The sequence below is a fragment of the Heloderma suspectum genome, chromosome 10 (assembly GCF_057233095.1).
Source record: "Heloderma suspectum isolate Gila_16-S chromosome 10, 16-S_ref, whole genome shotgun sequence".
NCBI classification, from domain to species: Eukaryota; Metazoa; Chordata; class Lepidosauria; order Squamata; family Helodermatidae; genus Heloderma; species Heloderma suspectum.
The window spans coordinates 27,553,872-27,567,497 of record NC_139467.1 but is presented as its reverse complement, the minus strand read 5'-3'; the positions used below and the strand labels follow the sequence as shown (position 1 = coordinate 27,567,497).

The window sequence follows — 13,626 nt, the reverse complement described above, 5'->3', positions numbered from 1 at the left end:
TGATGGACATCAGGTTGGGGAAGAGTGATGGATAGACATACATATATGCACACACAGACACACACATATTATCTATCAATCATCTGTCATCTATCTAATGTGTATATATCATATATAATACCTATTTATCAACTCTCTCTCTCTCTCTCTCAGTCATCTATCTATCTATCTATCTATCAATCATCTATCTGTGTATCAAGTATCTATCTATCTATCTATCTATTGTGTACATATCATATATAATCCCTATTTATCATCTATCTGTCAATCAATCATCTATCTATCTATCTATCTATCTATTGTGTACATATCATATATAATCCCTATTTATCATCTATCTGTCAATCAATCATCTATCTATCTATCTATCTATTGTGTACATATCATATATAATCCCTATTTATCATCTATCTGTCAATCAATCATCTATCTATTTATCTATCTATTGTGTACATATCATATATAATCCCTATTTATCATCTATCTGTCAATCAATCATCTATCTATTTATCTATCTATCTATTGTGTACATATCATATATAATCCCTATTTATCATCTATCTGTCAATCAATCATCTATCGATTTATCTATCTATTGTGTACATATCATATATAATCCCTATTTATCATCTATCTGTCAATCAATCAATCATCTATCTATCTATCTATTGTGTACATATCATATATAATCCCTATTTATCATCTATCTGTCAATCAATCAATCATCTATCTATCTATCTATTGTGTACATATCATATATAATCCCTATTTATCATCTATCTGTCAATCAATCATCTATCGATTTATCTATCTATTGTGTACATATATATCATATATAATCCCTATTTATCATCTATCTGTCAATCAATCATCTATCTATCTATCTATCTATCTATCTATCATCTATCATCTATCTATCTATCATCTATCATCTATCCATCATCACCATTATTATTATTATCATCTATCATCTAATGTGTACATATCATATATAATCCCTATTTATCATCTGTCTGTCAGTCAGTCATCTATGTGTGTATCAATCGTCTGTCTGTCTGTCTGTCTGTCTGATAAAGTGGGGCAGAATCCCTCCCGTACCCCCCCCCTCTCCTTCCCCCATCTTCTCTTCCCTCGCCGTTTTCCCCTTCGGCCGGCAGGGGGCATCCTCTGCCTTTCCAATCCTCGCCGCCGCCGCCGCCGCCTCCTACTCGCCCGAGCAGGCGCCCCCCTTCCCCTTTTATTTTGCCTTCCCGTCCGCTGGAAGCCTGACGTCAGGCCGGTGCTTTTTTTTCTTCTTTCTCTCGCCGCCGCTTTTCCCCCCCCCGTGCCGAAGGTTTTCGGTCCCAATCAGGGCTCCTGCCATTTCAGCTGGAACCGAGGAACCGAGGCTTCTGCGGGCAACTTTCCGCCGCGGCGCTGAGAAAAGGACCCCTTCGCAAGCCCTGCCGCAGGAGAGGAGGGGACAAACACGCAGAGGGAAACCTGAAGAGAAAGAGCCGCTAAGAAGGCTGGGGGGGGAGGAGAACTTTTTTGGTGTGTGTTTTTTTTTTTTTTTTGCGGGCGGGGGGGGGGGCGGCGGCGCTTTCATCTTTAATGCAACATGCAGAACACCCGGGCTTTGATCTTCGTGTTAACCTTCCAGATCTGCTCCCTGGAGACCGAAACGCCTACAGGTCAGCATCGAGAGACCCCCGCCCCTTCCCTCTCCCCGGTCTTGCCTCCTTAAAATCCGACCCCCCCCCCCCCCCGCTTGGAGAGCCCGGCTGGGCGTTCGCTGCGCGTGTCGTTGTCATTGCCCAACTTGTCTATGCCTTCCCGGCGCCGCTCGCCTTCCTTCCCCGCGAACTTCTGAGGTTTGTGCAGGAAAGGATCCAGCCTGTTCCTCGCTTGGAGGAGGCGGAAAGCCGGAGTTTGAAACTGACATTTTTGCCTCGCTGAGCTTTAGTTGTGCCTCTGTGTGCCCGGGGTGGCCGGGTTTTGTTTTCGGTTTTTCGCTTTCGTCTTCTGCCTGTTCATGCAGCAGCTGTAAAATGGACAATCGGAAAACTTTTTCTCCCCCCCCCCCCGCCCTCTCTCTTTCCCTTTCCTTCTTTCTAAGTCTCGCTTTTGGTTCTGCCTAAAATGACTTGAATCTCCCAAGAGCCGTTGATCTGCTCTTCGGAAGGCTGCAATCCTGTGCACTTTTAGCTGCAATCCTACGCACATTTACCTGGGAGTAGGCGCAATTGATCTCAGTGGGGCTTGCTTCAGAGTACACATGCATACGAGCTGCTGTAGAAAGAAACCCTTAACCCCCTGAGGTATTCTCTCGCCCCCCCCCCATCTCCCCATCTCTGCTGGGTCCTCCAGCCCTTTAAGGTATTGTAGATCGGACGCTGTCCCCCCGCCCCCAGGTCTGCTAGAAGCAGCTAGATCCGCTCTTTAAATCTCTGGTTTGGGCTTAGTTTGTACTGATTGATCCCTTTTTCTTTTCCACTTTACCAGCGGTAGTTGAAAGCGCAATCCTATGCACGTCTACTCAGATTCGGAAGGCAGCCCCATTGAGTTCAATGGGACTTACTCCCAGGTGAGTGTGTATGGGATTGCAGACGTGCGTCTGGGTGGTACCGAAGGCTTGCAAAATGCACCTTTTCCGAGGATTGGCCGAGGAACTGGTGAGATGAGATGTAAAGGACCCATGAGCAGATGTTTTCTTCCTGACTCCCCCCGACCCAGAAATATGTGTCTGTATGAATGAGTGAAAAACAGGATTCAAGCACAACACGCTGTTCTTTCTCCTACCCAGTACTGCTTGTCGAGTGATACTGCTGTACTTCTCGGTTGTCCTCACTGAAAAAGGTTCTCCAAGCACCTTTGCTGAACCATCCAAAGGTGCTCGTGAGCATTCCTCTGTCTAATTGCAATAAATCCTGGGACACCCCTCTCAGATACTGCTGCTTTGTTTCATTGGTGCCTCTTTAAATGTTGCTGCCCCAACGGATCCCTTGTTTTTGCCTACACCGTCCAACCGGCCCAGAGGCTCTCGTGCCTTTTTTGGTGCCCCTTGAGCATGCTCTAGAAGTCCCAAGTCCACTTTCTATTTTGATGCTGCTGGGGAGAATTCTTGGGAAAAGGGATAGCAGCTAGATAATGCGTTTACTGGCTTCACTATTATTCCAAGAGGAGAGCAATTTCTCCCAGCAAGAAATCCTACCCGTGGGCCAACTCTCTGCCCCTCTTGGTCACTGCTGAGGGGAAGAGGCAAAACATGATGGTGTGCTCTTGATCAAGAAAGCAAAAACTGAGTTTTATTCCCCCAGGGGCTTAGAATTCTTAAAGCAGCTGGGGACATTAGTCTCGGACACATCAAACTTACCAAGCAGCATGATATTCACTAGGAATAGATCAGCGTTTGCCATAGACAGCGCACTATGTTGTTGACCTGCACGCATCTGTGATATATTTTTTCCTAGAATGAGAGCCATGTCCTCCCTTTAAGCCAACACATTGCAGCAAGAAATGAAAGTGGCTGAAAGGGAAGGTTCTTTTTCATGTCAAAAAGTTATTATTTTTTTGTTAATGGCACTCAAGTTTTTGGGGAAATTCCCATTGCAATAGCAATTGCAACCTAAAACCTGGCTTGCACGATGTCTGTCTGTCTGTCTGTCTGTCTCTATATTGCAATCAAACCTTTATGAAGCAAAGAACTATAGATTTTGGAGATTCCCCCCTCCTCCAAAGTGCTACATTTTAAACATACAGCTTTACTTTGCAAGAATTGTTTTGGCAAGAATGCGCTGAGGTTCCTTTGGCTGACAAGCCGATGCATTTGCAAAATGTGTCTGGAAGGCTATAAACGTCATTTGACCTGATCGTGGCTGTCTCTCAGGGAGAAGACCCTCAGCTGTCACCTCCTGATCGCTGTGTTCTGGAAACATTTATAATGGGCCTTTGTAAATAAACCCACAATGTGCAAGTGAGGTCACTCCGGGCAGCTGCTCACTCCTGTGAGATCCGAAAAGAACGCTAGTTCTGGTGGCAAAAGATAGGCAGCTGGACAGGCTTGTTGCAAATGTGTCCATCTATTTGCTTGTGTAATCAGGGAAGTTGTACAGTTCCCTGATTATAAGGGGCTAGGGGTGGGGTAGAGAAACTCAACTGACTCAGGGAAACAAGGGACATAGACAAGGTTGGCTAGTCAGTATGTGTGTGGTGTCTTTGTAGGGTCCATCCTGTTTCTTATTATTGACTGTGGCAGGGGAGATTTGCTCCAGTTGGGGTGGATAGTTCTGGAATGCTGTTGGGGGACATACACCTTATTATCACCTAGCCATTCCCTTGTTCATGTCATCTAGATGAAAGAAGTGAGATTTTTCTTGCAAGAAAGGTGGGATCTGGTTCAAAGGAAAACTAACGATCCTCCAAGTTTTGCTTTCCTTCCCTGTTAGTTGAAAGTGCAGGGTTGAGCGTGCCAGCACGCTCAATGGTGCTCCTTTTCCAATCATGATGATGATAATATTATAATAATAGTGATTATTGTAATAACTGGAGTTGGAGATAGACAAAAGTTTGTCAGAGAGAGGTGGTCCTGGGCTCAGAGAGGCTTTGCTTCCTGTGATGGACCACGCATGTTTCTTTCGTCCTCTGTGAACTGTGGTCAGACAGGTTTTTGAAATGATTTAGGAATCTGCATGAGCTGTGGTCCCATTTTCAAATTTCAGATCATCTTCAATTCTCTGGCTGGGTGGTGGGGAGAGAACTTGTTTGCCTAAGTTAAGGCTCCATTATGGGAATGGGACAGGCCTTGTCTTATAAGACACTGTTCCCAAATCTGCCCCCACCTCAGCAGTATCTAAAGTGCACTGTTAAGAGAAGGCATGCCTTGGCATGCAGGACAGACAGGAATGGTTCTTTCTAATTGATGCTGCTTGAGAGAGAGCAAGCAATATTTTTGCACAAGCTACGCACTGGAAATACTGTCTCCTGATTCTTGTGTTATCTGGCAACTCTACATCCTTCTTACATTTTCTGCTGAAATGTTGCAGCCCTCTAGCTGATGAGTTTGGTCTGAATCTATTTGATTTGCAGTTTGGTTTAGCTGTATAATCAGCCTATCCCCCCCCCCCCCCGCTATCTTTTCCTTTCGGTGTTTGTGTCTCGGGTGTATACATCTTCCTTTTCAAGTGATGGCTGTGGCAGGATTTTCTTGTCTGTGTGTGTGTGTGTGTGTGTGTATGTGTGCCCTTTTTTGAACTGAAGGAAGCTTTTTTATATATAGACAGAGACCCAGGACATTCAGGCCCCCAGTAACATTCAAAACATAGGAAGCTGTCTTATACCCTTGGTCCATTTAGCTCAGTGTACTGGCTAGCAATGACTTGCTAGGGTTTCAGATTGGAGACTCTCCCAGCCCTACCTGGAGATGCTGGGGTTTGAACCTGGAATCTGTTGCATTCAGAGTGTGTGCTCTACCACTAAGCTACTGCCAGGGCCAGCTCAATACATTTTCCCTCCTGAGGAAAGAACAAGATGGTGCCCCCTCTCATTCCATGAACAGAAGCTAATTGGAGTAGCAGTTGGAACTTCCTTCAACACTGCCTGTTGGACAATGTCCTCTGCTGCACCTGAAGGCAGTGGGCTAGTTTAGGGGGCTCAAGGCAGGCCGTGTGGCATACAGCTGTCTCCTCCAACATCTTGTTGCCACCTCCCAGCATCTGCTGCCTGAGGTGACTGCCTCACTCTGCCTAATGGTTGGGCCAGCCCTGACTATAGCCCCCTTACCCAAAGGTGGCTGGAGTCATTCCTATGATATGAACCTTGGTTATTGATACTGTCTGGTTATTCAAGTTTGCAGTGTGTTCCTCATCTATGGCTCAAACCAGTATAACTGTAGTGGTATGGAATCTATGCTTATGTTTGAATAAAACAGATGGGCTCCATGGAAAAAAAAAGTCCTTCCTCTTCTCTTGTGATGTAGATAAGTTATGTGGAATAATAAACCACCTACACTCTTCAACAGATGCTGAGAACTTGTTCCAGATTACACTGAGTTCCATCAAACTCTGAATGTCCCAGACAAGGAGATTTTGTTCTTTTTCTTGTTCTGAAGCTGTTTTGGCTATATAATAAAAGCTGCAGTTGGAATTGGTTTAAGTTCAATCCTTGAATCTCATAGGCGCCTTTTCATGTATTTATCACTTGATAGGTCAAGTGATGACTCTCATCTGTGGGTGGGAGGAAGCCATCCAGGCTGAAAGTATACCACAGATAGAGGCTCCATATTGCCTAAAATGCCATATTTTCAAGGGAGGCCATTCACATATTTAGTTGTGCATCTGTGTTGAGTAATCGAATGTCTATTTGTAAAAAGCCAAGCCAAATATAGAATTAACATGTGGTGGCAGAGTGGGATGTGCCCACTGGCCCTGCCTTCTGCCTATTAATTGGAAGTTCTGCACAAAGCCTGCTAGCTGTACATGGATAGATCAGCTTATGCAGTCTGTGCCCAAGGTGTATGGACATGAACTCTGCATTGACTCTGGATCAGTCTGCGGAGGTCGGCCAACAGATGAGATGTCCCACACTGGCACGTTGCTTCTACATATTCATTGTGTGAATGGTTGCGTCTGTTTCTGAGGCCCAGGCATGAGTGCCAATCCAAATGTAGCCACCACACGCAAGAAGTAGGTGGAGTCAGGCAAGATGTGTGGAACTACAAAAAGTCTTTAGAGTGAGGGCTGAGTATGTTCAATGTCTACAGAATGCTGAGTGACTGGTGCTGGTGGGGTATGAAAAAGCATGTGGGAGGTGGAATGGAATGGAGTATCCAACTTGGAATGGAATGGAGTATCCAACTTGGAATGGAATGGAGTATCCAGTTTGGCTTGAGCAGGCCAGGAGGTGCCTTTGTTGCTCAGCCTCAGAAAGTAAAATACCTTGGACTAGCTTTGCTATGAGCAGGCTAATTCTGCTATCTTTCTCCCTCTGCTCCTCCGGTTTCCATCCCCCCTATTTTCCAACTGCCACTGTAACATTCCATACACTTTGACACCCTTCAGATGTGTTGGACCACAACATCCATCATCTCTGAACTGCTGGTTGGGCTTGATGGGAGTTGTAGTCCAACACATCTGCAGGGCACCAGGCTGCGGAATGCTCCTCTGAAGGCTCACAGAGACTTGTCGGGCTGTTTGGGATGGTGGTGTAATTTTTATTTATGTTTACAAAGAGCAAGAAGACAGCTCCCTGCCCCAAGGAGCTCACAATCTACAATTTGCCAAGGGGTGACAACCAAGGAAGTGGAAGGTGATAGAGGCAGGAGCAGGGCATTTATTTCAGCTATGCAAACTTTGGCTGAGGGTGCAATCCTGTGAACTTTTTCATGGTAGTAAGTTGCATTGAACTCAGTGGGACTTCTTTCTGAGTAAGCCTGTATAGGTTTGTGCTGCATTCCGCCACATGTTATAGGGACGTGGGGTGTTTGTGCTACAATTAGATCTGTTAAAAGGAGTGGACGATACTTCATAAGCATTTGCAGATTCCACGCCCCTGGTCAGTAGCCAAAGTAAGCAGAGCCCTGTGTAGAAAGCAAAGGAAGCCTCAGTTCAACAGGTTAAAAGAGCCCGCAAAGGCCGTCCCTGAAAAGCACAAACAAATTCTAAAATGGACGTGGTAATTCTGCTGGTGGGACATGCATTGTTGCACCCATGCTGTTTGTGTGTGTGTGTTTTTAGGAACGCATGGCTTTGCTTGCTGCTTCACAGCCACAGTACAGCGAACTCCTACGGTGTGCATTGCATATGTGTCATCGTTGCTCTAAGTGACCAAGTGTTATATTGCAGCGCGCTCCCACAGCCCAAAGAGGAAATGAAATGCTTCTTCAGTGGATGTGTTCTTGCTTACCAAAGCGGCAGTGGGAATACTAGCCAACATCTAAATGCTCCCGGAGATGATGGATGTGCTAGAATAAACAATCCCATATTTCTGCTGTGCTCTTCCCTAGGCTGCTGCTGCTGGTGTTAGCAGGACTTCTCTGGCTAATATTATAAATTCTGATCAGGGGGTTGACTTTGGACTGGATTCAGGATTTGGAGGAAGTGTGTGTTGTTGGAAATGGTGAGGCTTGCTGTAATGATTTGTCTTCAGATTGTCATTTGTGATCCTGTAATCAGCTCTGTCTGGACATCACAAGCTTCCCCTCCATGCAGTCTTTGTGGCCTGCTCCAACTTAAATCCTCCAAGGCAGTAAAAGAGAGAAACGTGTTCTCTGGGTCACTCTGGAGTGGCCTTTAGGCTCTTAATAAAACCCTGAAGGTGTCTCCTTATTTTTTAAAACACACTCATCTGTAAATTTCTAATCCTCATGGTGGCAGACTGAAACTTGTTGAGAGGAGGGTGTCCAGGAAGACTGGAAGGGTTCTGGAGACCAAGGCCAGATCTACAACTTGTGTCATATGATTACGATCCCATTGCGGTAACGCTATATTCCTCTTGCGCATTTATACCTCGTAGGACACATGTTGACATTTGTTGTGGTATTTTGGATAATGTGGAATCAAAAGCAGGAAAGGACACTACAAAGGTGGTATATCGTATGTGCAATGTGCCCCAACAGTTATCAGTGCACTTTAATATCACTATAAAGCAGTAGTGTAGATCTAACCTACAGTCCCATGAGGACAAGTTAGTGGAATTGGGTATGTTTAACCTGGAGAAGAGGCAATCCAGAGGTGGTATGATGGACATTCAGAAATTTGAAGATAGCTGTCACATAGATCATGGAGCAAATTTGTTCTATGTTGCTCTGAACAGAACCAGCTGGTTCAAATAACAAGAAGGGGGACTTTGATTAAAAGTTAGAAAGCACATCTTGATGGTATATGAGTTGTTTGATAATGGAATAAATGGTCTGGGAAGGTGATGGGTGACGCTCCTTCACTAGAGGTTTTTAAGCTGGATAGCCACCTCTTGGGGCATGCAGCATTAACATTAACAGGGGGTTGGACTAAATAACCTTGGGGACCCCTTCCAAGTCTGTGCTTCTGTGATTCTGTGATTCTGTGACATACTGAAGATGTGAGGCACTTGACAGGCTGACAGTTTGGAGACCAGAATACACATTTAGGGTGCAATCCTATGTATGTTTAGCAAGAAAACAGTTCTGCAGCTCTCAGCATTCCCCAGCCAGGAGTTGTAGGGCTTCTTTCTGTCTAAACATACACAGAACTGTGCCCATAAAAAATTAGACCAGTTGTACTATCTCACTCAAAACATGTAGTGTCTAACCCTCTACCCTTTTAACATTTCACAGAAGAAACCTGGGAAAGGAAATGAAAGGTTCCTCCTGTGCAAGCACCAGGTCATTACTGACCCCTAGAGGCTTGCGCTGGTGTTTTCATGGCAGACTATAGTGGGGTGGTTTGCCATTGCCTTCCCCAGTCGTGACTACCTTTCCCCCAGCAAGCTGGGTCCTCATTTTACCGACCTTGGAAGGATGGAGGGCTGAGTCGACCTGAGCCAGCTACCCGAGACCCGGCTTCCACTGGGATCGAACTCAGCTCATGGAGAGAGTTTCAGCTGCAATACTGCCGCCTACCACTCTGCGCCACACGAGGCTCTAAGAAACCTGGGCCATGCTTGTAACTGTTGCATTGTGCGATCAAGGGTCACTTTGCAAACACCATCACCCTGTCGCTGTTACGTGATGCTGAAGGTTCTTTTTCACAATCTGCAGGATTAATTTACTCTGGACTCGTTTCTCCTTCAGTGCTTTAAAAGTCCCAAAGGACGACTGTGGTTTTGGGTAGAGATGCACTCGGAAAACATAATTGTACTATGATAGTGCCATCAACAGTTCGGAAGAGAACCTCATGGATGCCAGGGATGCGAATGGGGAGGCTGCAAAGCGCACAGCATCTTAAGTGTTTGTGCACATGGATTTACCTTAATGTGCATGAGGGATGAGATTCATCTGCTTGCCACCCCCACCCCAAAAAGTTAGTCTGCATTCTGTGGCCACTGAGCATGGTCAGTCCTCACTGGGTTGTTTTGGAGTCCCCCCTCCCAACCTTTAAAGCCCCCCCCAAAGCTCTTCTGGCCTCTTGCAAAAATTCGGGTTCCTCCAAACTTGCTGATATTGCCTTCTTGTGTCTGGCCTGTTGGCTGCACAGACAATGGCACTCCCAGCTTGAACATCAGGGTTAGAGGGAATGATGGTGGGAGCAGTACATACAAGGGGCAGGAACCAGAAAATACAGACTGTTCTTGGTAAATAAGGTCAGTTGGCATGGATGTAAACCCTTTCATCATTCCCTATTTTTGGTTGCAGAGCAAGTGCGTAGCAGAGCATTTCCACTGAATTTGTCATCTCTGAGCAAGGACAGTCTTATTGTTGCCCTTGAGTCAGTTATTAAATGTTAGCCTTGCAAAAAAGAAAAAAAGGATAGTAGAGGCCTACCTGTCAGGGCTGTTGTACAGAACCAGCAAAGTGCAGATTGCAAAACACTTCACATATTAAACAAACAAGCAAGCAAACATGATGAAGAGAGCAGGTGCATTTTATTTTAATTATATTTAAAAATTGAAATTGGCAGTGGCCCTCTCTCTCTTTCTGTGATGTGTTTCCAGTGTGGTCAACAACAATTTGTCCACTTGCAATGGAACTTTGTGTTCATTGTTTGTATGAGCTTTATTCTGGATCGTTTGGTCCTGATTGGAATCTCGTTGGAAACACAAGGAAGGCTTCTTTAAACCTTCCTTAAACAACCTGAGCAAGAAGAGGAAAAGCCACCCTCCCCACTGCTAAGAAGATGGGTTGGGAGGGCTTCTGAAAAGACAGCCCCACGAAAAGAAGCGAGAGACCTCACTGGGGAGATGGAACGGAAGAGGAAAGGAACGGGAAGGAGAGAGATTTGTGTCGCATTTGTGTTGCGCTGTGTGCCAGCTTCCTGGGGCATGATGAGTGGGTGTGGAATGCTGAGTTTGGCTTGAATATTCATCAGGTCAGTCACCTTTCCAGATGTAGACAGAATGGTGGGTGCCGTAATTAGGAAGCCTGCTGAGAGTTCATTCATGTATTAGTGATGATCATTTCTGTGAATAATGGCAGCTTCCCCGTGCGATCTTTTTTTCATCAAGTGCTTTTAAAATGCGCCTAGTAAAGTGAGCAGAGAACGCAAAAGTCTTGTTTAGGACAGGCGTGTGTGTGCAAATGCAAACTGCTAGGGCTGTGGAGAAGGTAGGCCTCAAGGAGCTGTCTACCCCTGTGCCAATCCTAGTTACCTGGTATTATTTCCCCTCTGCCCAGTATGGTCCACCCAAGTCCTCCAGCATAAGAACAAGTGGCCGTTGGGTAGCAGGGCAGTTTTTTTAGCGAATGCAAATTTTATGCAAATTGTGCCTATCTTTTGTCCTCTTTTTGGGGGTGATGCATTTCCTCTTTTGGGGGCAATTTGTAATTGACCATGCTAGGTACCTTTGGAAGCTCCCAAGCAGGCTATGGTGGTAGTACAGAAAGAGCGTTGGGCTAGGACCAGGGAGACCCAGGTCCAAGTCCTTGCTCAGTGGGTGACCTTGGGACAGTTGTTATTTCTCCGCCTAACCTACCTTGCATGGTTGTTGTGAAGATAAAGTTGGTGGGGGGAGGGGAAAGAATCATATATGCTATCTTGATCTCCTTGTAAGGACGTTAGGATGGAAATATGATCGCTGGCGAGTGGTGAGCTGGTCCCGTGGCCCTTGGAGGATCATATTCCCCACAATCCAGAGATGAGATGGAGGACTCGGAGGAGGAGGCAGATTGGAAGAGGGAGGTTCTGTCAGCTTGAGTTCCAGAAGACGCCCCACCCCAAAGCCCCTCTGTCAGGAGAGCCCTTGGGAGCCACGCCTCCGTCACAGCCCAAGGAGTGGTCACTTTGCCTTTTCCCCCAGCTTCCAAGGACTTGGTTTCAGAACCTGAGGCAGAGCCAAAGTCTCCCCAGAACCAGCGGAGCTGACTCCCGCAAAATCAGGGAGGTGCTTTAAAAACAACAACAAGCCACCCTGGCTAGGCCCTTGGCTTCTCCAACCTCCAGTGAGCTCCAGCACAAGAGCAACACCTAAGCCTGCTCTGCTTCAGGGGGCTCTTATCCAGCCACGTCTCCCCCGGCTCTACTCAGAGCTGTCTGAAGTTCTGCTCCTTCTCCTGACCTCCTGCCCCTCTGCTTGAAATCTAGCCTACGATCTCAGCCTGTGACAGGATAGGCTGTTGCATGAGCACGCTCCTTGAAGTAAGGCCCAAGGGGAACCCATTCGTCTGGTTCCCCCCCCCCCCAGCCGAACCTGGATTTAAATAGCCCTGATTGGCTGGCCTTTGGGTCAACTGTGAAGCCACATTTCTCATTGCTCCTCTCCAGCTTGGCTGTTCGGAGCTCTGATTCTGTCAATCGCAGAGCTACAATCCCCGCTGCCCCCAGTCAGAACAGAGTTGTGTAGAGTGCTGATTGGACCAACTGTGGGTCAGTTATAAAACCACATCCCCCACTTTCTCAAGGTTCTTCCTGGTCCTAGAGAAGGCTAACCACTACACCACACTGTCTCTCTTTGTGTGTATTCTTTACCTAATGGCAGAACAAGCGACTTCTCCCCCCCCCACCCCTGTGGTCAATGAAAGCCTCTTTCATGCACTTTTCCCGATGTTGTGGTTTAACTGATTTTAGCAGTGTCTACCAGCTAGTGGTAAAATTTATGAATGGAGACCCAGCAGCAAAATAAATAAATGAATGGCCTATAATATCAAAGGGTACTGCTGAGGCATGATGGATTACTGTAAAATGAAGTTGCCAGGCCTCCCGGCATCAGACAATTTGCTCTTTAACTAAGAAGAGTGAGTGAGAGAGAGAGAGAGCGAAAGCGAGAGCGAGATGACCAGTGTAATGCAGGGAAAAGATGGACACCACTTCCCAAGGAGCTGTGTGCAGTGCCTGAAGGTCTGATGAGGGATTAGGAGGCTGAAAAATGCTGCTTTTAAGTGGGTTCTTTGGTTTCATGTTCAGAGAAGATGCTGGGCTCTTGATTTGACTTGTTGGTCTCCTGCCATTAATTTAAGAGAGTTCTTCTTCTCCAAGAGCTGGCAAAGTAGTTAAGCTCCTCAGAGGCCATGTTCCCTGTACAGCAGAGGGACTTTTATTCTGTGCATTGTGGTAGCTCCAACCGATGCACCGCCAATCTCTGTGGGAGATACCTGTCATTGACACAAAGAGCTGATTGTGAATCAGAGGCCACTTTTAGTAATGATGACGATGATGATTCTGAACAACAACATAGCTGTTTACCTGGCAATTGTAGGGCGATCCAGCTCTCTTTCTTTAGAGGAGCTCAGGTGCAACATGAAAGTGCTTCTGTTTCACGGACATTGCATTTTCCCAACAAGCAACTGCAATACTTCGTCATTGTGGAAATGTGACTGTTTTCTAGTAGCATCTCTAATAATGACTGACACAAGTTCTCTCCCAAGCCCACCCCTATGCCATTTTGAGCACCTTTTTAAGACAATGACATGGTTCAGAGACCCCCTAGTTCACTCCCCACTCCCTTCCAGACTGTGCATACACTTGCTTAGGTATTTGTCTCCCCACCACAAGATCAGGTCAACTTCACTTCTGAATATAT

At 46.1% G+C, this 13,626-nt stretch overlaps 1 protein-coding gene across 1 annotated transcript in view; it reads left to right on the top strand.

Annotated features, from left to right (window-relative positions):
• Nucleotides 1-1,278: 1,278 nt before the first annotated feature.
• The window catches only part of PTPRU (protein tyrosine phosphatase receptor type U), a 622,411-nt gene continuing 610,063 nt past the window's right edge, over nucleotides 1,279-13,626 (top strand). The window contains exon 1 of the mRNA XM_084815602.1: nucleotides 1,279-1,673. Within this exon, the coding sequence (XP_084671728.1) occupies nucleotides 1,601-1,673 (73 nt within the window). The 5' untranslated portion in view covers nucleotides 1,279-1,600. The remainder of the gene's footprint in view (nucleotides 1,674-13,626) is intronic.